The 7,025-nt window shown below is 51.0% G+C and overlaps 1 protein-coding gene across 3 annotated transcripts in view; it reads left to right on the forward strand.

The window, feature by feature from the left end:
- The first annotated feature begins 2,115 nt into the window (after positions 1–2,115).
- The window catches only part of nrp2a (neuropilin 2a), a 51,138-nt gene continuing 46,228 nt past the window's right edge, over positions 2,116–7,025 (forward strand). For 2 of the 3 annotated variants that reach the window (XM_029174661.3, XM_041074054.2), the window contains exon 1: positions 2,116–2,930. In XM_029174661.3, the coding sequence (XP_029030494.1) occupies positions 2,855–2,930 (76 nt within the window). In that variant the 5' untranslated portion in view covers positions 2,116–2,854. The remainder of the gene's footprint in view (positions 2,931–7,025) is intronic. The other variant, XM_029174650.3, reaches the window with a different exon arrangement.

A 7,025-nucleotide genomic window follows, 5' to 3' on the forward strand; every position in this document is an offset into this window, starting at 1 on the left:
GGTTGTGATAAGGAAGGCACTATGGCAGCCGCCGGTATCTATCGCTCCCCCTCCGTCTCACACACACACACACACACACACACACAAACACACACACAGAACGGGAGAAAGGCCCTGTTGTGTTTCCCCTCCGCCGCCCATGAGCGAGCACAGCGCAGGTGCGCCGCTGAGGTGAGGAGTCCGACTGTATGGCGGCCATTTGTCGACTGTATTTCGGGGCGGGGAGCCGACGGAGGGAATACAGATGGCGAAACGCGCCAGAAAAAAAGGGGGGTCCGCGTCCCGGCGCTGCAGGTTAAGTGTCTCATTTCACAGCCGAGGTTCTTAAACAGCCTCTGACACTAAGGCATGCAGCGTCCTGTGGCTTTTTTAGACGTGGACTCATAAGCATGCCATGTGCTGGGGAGGATATGAGTTTCATTTTGCTTATTTGCAGCATATCTCACTTCCTACATCATAATAAATGTCCGTCTCCTTTCTGCTCTAGCTGTTTTTGTTTTTTTTGCATTACCTACAGAATCTCATATATAGAAGATCATGATCTCTGGGAAATAGCAGCACATACAATATACGGGCAAATAGTATGAATATGAAGGTACACATTAACTTGTGCAATAAATACAGGCCCAGTCCACCCACAACACTCCCACTCTGTAGACGGTTGCCCTCCATTAGCCATGCGTTGACCCAATATTTTGAGGGTGGAAAGCTGATGGTGGGGGCAGAGATGTTGACAAATGGGAGAGAGGAGTATCAAATGACCCTCGGGGACTGGGGGGGGGCTGTGGGACAGAACGTGACCCAGTACGGCTGGGGGTTTAACATTGCCTCCCTTGTTATGTCCGCGAGTGGGGTCACGACGGGGGTGAGGCGGAGATCACCCAGTGCTCGTTAAGAGGCGCTTAATCAAGGTGTCCTTGTAGCACTGGAATACACAAGTCACTGTACAGCCACAACAAACTCCGCAACACAGCACATGGCAAACTGGTTTGTGCCGGCGTGGACCCCCGCCCAGAGACTCCGATTAGCCAATCAGAGTGACGTCTGACACCCGCAGCTCCCTCTGGCTAGAGGCGGGCTTAGAGATGACTGACAGGCCGTAAGAAGGCTGCGAGTCGATGGCATCTAGTCAACCTGGGGCTGCCGAGCAGCAGGGATGATTGCTGAGTGAGGTGACAGACAGTCAGGCAGGCGCGCAGACCTGTCACACAACCTTCTGTCAAGGGCATTTTGGCCTTTTGTTGACATGGTTTACTAGTCTCGTAATTTGGTGGGGATCGCGCGCGGGCGTTTTATTTCTCTCACCTCGATCGGGGTCCGACGCGACTTTAGGACTGTACTTACGAATGGGAAGGTAAACAGCGCGCTACCTCGACGCTAAAAAAGTTCCCTACGCGCCCTGACCTTCAGGAATCCACTTAGCTGTTCCAAACACAGATGCCAGCGAGGCTACCAACATATTGTAGCTCATTACACAGCCCGGCCTCAGCCAGGCCATTACATTGCACGGTAACACAAGCCATAGGCAGGCCACATGGACTCTGCACAGGCCTTTCTCAGCAGATTATTTTGGGCTCACTACTGTGTCATTATATGTCCTCCCGCTCTGTATTTAGGCCTGTTGATTGTAGGGCTGCGACTGGGCAGGGCTGAGGTGGGCTCTCCCTTTATTGAGTTGAGGGCATTGACATTGACTTGGTCGTTTGATGTGTTTTCGGTGGAGAAAGCCGACCATGTGCCATTTGCTGTGCAACCACCCCCTCCCCAGTCAGACATCTCATTCTCTCTCTCTCTCTCTCTCTCTCACCCCGTCCTTTTTCTCTCCTCTCTGTTCCCTTGAAAACAGCCCTAGGAGCAGTTCTGCACCCTGGTTTACCATTACAATATATCTTATCACGGCCTCATCTGTGGAAGGCTTCATATCTGCGCTATCTCCTGAAAGAGGGATGCGTCCCTATAATGTGTGTAGCGTGTGTGTGTGAGAGAGAGAGAGAGAGAACTCCCGATGGCGCGTGCACGTGCTCTCTCTCTCTCTCTCTCTCTCTCCCACTCCCTATAATCAGCGGCCGACGGGAGGGGGCGGAGCCGAGGCGCCGTGACTGTAACGCGATAGCTGCTCAGCTCAAAAGCCCGATCACTCACACACCAAGTCTACACACACCTCCCAGGCGCGCGAGACGGACGCCAGAGTCTGAGCGGAGCGCCGGCAGCGAGAGGAGCCCTCACCCACGGAGACACGCGGGGACGCAGCGGTGCCGCAGGAGGTGGCGGGACGGACGCGAGAGACATTTAGGGAACCAAGAGCCCAGCACTTTTTATTGCTCCTCATTTATGATTCCGTTGAATCAGATTGACAGACCGAGGCTTCCGACGGCTTCCACAGCTGCCAGCGGGGACTCCAGCTCGCTGCCGCCGAACCGGGAGCGGAGATCCGACCCTCGCGTGCGCAAAATACGCGGGGCGGCGTAGAAGGAAATACCGGCACTGGGTCGGAACCCATCCTGTGTGCGGGATCTCCGGAGCGCAGATACCGCCGCTCAGCTGCTGGGTTCAAGCAGTATTGATCAAGGAGTTTGAATACGAGTTTGGATGCGGTTTAGCGCTGACTGGACACACTTGAAACTCAAAGGGCAACACGTATTTGAATCCGAATCACCTTAAGGACATGTAGTTGGCACAAAGTCTCATCCACTGATGGTTGAATAAACGCCGTCGGATTATTGCTGAGGTGGTCTAGTTTTGGCTACTGCCGGCGGTTTTCGGGGTGGATTTTTTACAGCAGTAGAAGCGATACACAACGTATTGGGAACATTAGAAACTTTAAAGCTCGACACGAGTTTCTGCATCACTCAAGATGGATTTTGTGCCGTCGTTGATTGGATTTTTATTGGCACTGTGTCGTCTGACGTCGCGAGTCGGAGGAGAAGAGGGTGAGTTTTGGTCACTTCTTTGATTTCTGACGCACGCGTGGTCTGTGCGAACCACAACAGTCAAAATGTGAACGAAACATTGTAAATCACAATCATTGGTTTAGCCTGAATATTAGTGGTAAGCTCCAATTTGCTGGTTTGCCCCTTGTCATGCGTTTTAAATGAAAAACGAAAAAGCCCCCCGCCTCTTGATTGTTTAGTCATTTTACTGGGATAAATAAAGGCAGCGTCACGATAGACGATGGGGTTTGGAACAAAAAGCTCGACGTATCTTAGTTACTCATCCTGGAACTATGGTGAGTTTTACTTAATTGTAGTGGGTGATTAACTCGACCAAGCCTGTTGTTAAACTATTAAAATAAAGCTCTGACACGTTTTTCGTTATTTCATATTCATAAGGCTGGAAACAGTTATCCCAGCAGGACTGTAGTTCAGTAGTTTACCTGTAAATGATCAGATTATATGCATGAAGCCTTTGACATTTCGAGCGCATTGTTTACCCGAGTTGTTCGCCTGTTGTTTTGATTCGATTTAATTAATCATCAAGGGGAATGCGCAAACCCCCCCCGACTTGATTGAAATATTTCACACAAGTCTGAGAACAGGCTGGAGGCGTAGACTGGGGTCCAGCCTGCTATTTGGCTCAAACAAGCCCGTGCGTAAAAGCCACACTGTCATTGTGGGACTCGACCAAAAACGATTGTAATCCTCTCCATTATGACCATTACCTTCATCAGCCCGCTGCAGGTCTCGCCGTCATCATCCCCTCGCGCGCTCGCGCCGCTCGCGTACGGAGGCGCGGCCAGGGCTGCCGGTGGCCGAGCGCCGTCACCTGCGTGCGCTCCCGGCGACCAAATGACAATAAACGGGGCGATTACGGAGCGCGGCCGAGCGCGCAATAGCAGCCCGCAGCCGGCGGGGAGCGAGCCCTTGCCCGAGCAGGGCTAATTCGTGCTGTAAATAAAAATGGCTCGCATTTGCCTCGCTACCGAGAGCGCAAAAGGCTCAAGCATGGAATTCCTTTAGAGCCCTAATTAAAAGGGGATTTCACACCGGGGAGCGCGGTGTTGCCCCCGGTCACCTGGATGATCGTGGCCGAGTAGTAATAATTATAATAAGGGGTGTTTTATAGCCGTCGCCGTCTCGCGTCTCCAGAAATGTGCCGGATGGGGAAGGGGCGCGCGCTCAGACAAGTGACGCTGCTGGTGGGATGGCACATGGCCCCTCGTTCACTCACCCTTGTAAAGTACTTACTTCAGCATTCTAGTCGCTCTCGTGGCGCTTTGACTGCGGCTGTCGCTTATTTTATAGCTTAGGTGGAAGCGCGTTTTTATGAGCTCATCGACAAGTGGGGCGAAATGACACAGTACCGAAGAGTATGTATATTTATGGAGAAAATAATTTGAAACACTTTGAGCTTTTTTCCTGCTATGATGCGCATCGTGTTATTTGTTTGCTAATGTACTGTTTAGAGCCTGTAGCCACAACCCGGTGGTAAGCCACAGAACCAAACTGGAGAGATCTGCTCGGTTCATACGGGCGCTTCCTCTTGTTTGAGCTACTTGTTTTTATGAGGACAGTCCTCCCCACTTTCCCTCTGAATATATATGTGCGCTGTGTGCTTTGCTGAGTGCCTATGTACCCTTTAATCAGACACAGATGTGGATCTTTTGGCAGCCAAGAAGCCAGATCCCTTCTACTCTCGCTTTCTCTCTCTCTCTCGCGCTCTCTCTCTCTCTCTCTCTCTCTCTCCTGCCAAGACACTGCACCACATGTCCCTGACTGCATTCTCCCTTCAAGAGCCACATTACACGCAGATGCCAGAGGAAAGACGGACTGAAAGGGAACAGAATGGAGACAGAAGGAGGGTTCACAGAGTCAGCGGAGGAAGAGGGTGCAGCACAGAGAGAGAGAGAGAGAGAGAGAGAGAGAGGGGGGGGGCAGATGACAGTGACTGCAGAGGCAGATGCAGCCATGAACAAGGTGGGGAAACGTGACCGGGCCATAACCTGAGGAATCACGAGGGAGAGGGAGAGCTGGATGAGAGATTGGGGTGGAACAGGCATCAAACTGAGTGTGAGTAGAAAGGGCAGCATCAGGCAGGGGTCACGGAGTAAAATGGCACTAGATGAGGAGTTAATGGATCCTATTAAGAGTTACTGTCGTTTGGAGTAAGGTCGCGGCCAGAGACATTTGTAATTAGAAGCGAAGCCATCCACATGTTAAAAACAGGCTCCCATAAAACGCAAGGACACCGGACTCACATTAAAGGTTTTACGTTCCGAGGAGTTCAGCTACTCGTTGCATTTGCAAAAGCACCGGATCCGCCTGAAAATCCAATGTTCGACCGCGCACCGTTCCACACCCGAGGCGTCTCAGCCAGAGACCTCTGTCTGTGTGTTAAAGTCATGCAAGGTCTGGAGGTAAACGACCCGTGAAAGATGGCCGATGCTCCGACATCTCCTGCCGGTCGCTTCCAGCATCCGTTTGTGAAAGGTCCCTTAAAACTCAAATGAGAGACATTCAAAAGCCACTTGTTCGCTAATCTTGATTGTTTGACTCGGTGACATGTGCATTGATTACTCTTCACCCCAGATATTAATATTCAGGCCAATAAGCAGCTTATTTGCATGTTTATTGAGTGGGTGGCTGTGCATGCTCTCACCCAACTTCTCCTAGAGTTGTATTTCAGTCCCTCTAATGATATTGTTTCCAATCGTTAGCTCCTGGTTGAATGGATGTTGTGATTTTTTTTTTTTATAATTACTGCCCATCCCCTTTTGTTTTCGTTTGCTCCCCGCCTGCCCTTCAATTCTTTGCATTTCTCTGTTTTAATCTCCCGCAGCCTCAGCGGTATCAGCTGCGAAAACAAGGTCACCTATTAGCATTCACAGCCGAAGACAAACTGAGCAGCCCCGTTCAATAGCAGTCAGGTATGAGAGTCGCACAAAGCCCTGGAACAGGGGTGAAATTAAAAACAGGACCCCCATAAATAAAACAGAGCTGGGGTCTTTCACTCTGCCACATTAGGCTCACGGGGGGAGGGGGGGGGGTCTTAACTGGTGCCCGGGGATGAGTTTGTATAGGGTTAGCATCGTCAAGAGGCGCTGCGTTTCAAATTTACTGTAATTCACAAGAGGGGTTAAAGAGGAGCAGGAACGGGGCTGTAAAAAAAAAAAAAAAAGGCAGCTACGGAGGCAGCGCTCCACAAAGGGGCTCACAGCAGTCGCTTCCACTGAAGGGTAACATTCTGCAAGGTGGGGGTTAGCGGGTGGGAACAAATCACCAAGACACCTGCAGCGGAGCTCAATTCTTCACAGCCCCCCCTCGCCGGCGCTCCTCCGCTCCCAGGACAGGAGAGGCTTTTGAGGCACGAGGACACGCGACACTGTAGTCAGGTAGCGTTTAGGATTAGACCCACGCTGTTAGCACCCCCCCCCCCCCCCCCCCCCCCCCAGGCACCGGCAGCCATCTGTTTATTCGATTGATCCATTGAACCATTGATCAGGACGGCAGGCACTGTGCATTTAGCTGATTAGCATGGGGCACTTATCCCGTTAGGGAGGGAGGAAGAAAGAGAGGAAAGACCCGGGGAGAGGAAAAGAGGATTTCAGGGTTTTATCTGCTCTGATGTGGCTGTTTCTACTTAATACTGTTTAACAACTATTTTGCTGTTGTGTCTTCGCTGAGTCTGGTAGATAACTGCGTTATTAGGAGTTTCTGAGCCTCGTGGCTTCTTGTCTCCAAGTCCACGAGAGGAAATGCAGCCTCACTACAACGTATTAGAGTAATAACTGTAATTTAGAACAACAAAGGAAGTGTTCGACATTAATATTTGCCTATCTGATTGGATTTTTTGTTAATGGGCATTTTTAGTGCTTTGGTTTCCCAAACACATCATTCCGCCTCTACATGATGGTTTAAAATGAAACAAATCTACATTCTTTACCCTTCCTCCTCATCCTCCTCATCCTCTCCCTCTCCTTGGGTCCAGTCTAGTGTGGAACGGGTGAGATTAAAAGCAGTCGGAGAGACAACCCCCTGAGTGAATGGATGAGTGCTGCCCACTCTCCCCTCTCATTCCCTCACTCTGGG

This window comes from Betta splendens, chromosome 2 (genome assembly GCF_900634795.4).
Source record: "Betta splendens chromosome 2, fBetSpl5.4, whole genome shotgun sequence".
In the NCBI taxonomy this organism is placed as follows: domain Eukaryota; kingdom Metazoa; phylum Chordata; class Actinopteri; order Anabantiformes; family Osphronemidae; genus Betta; species Betta splendens.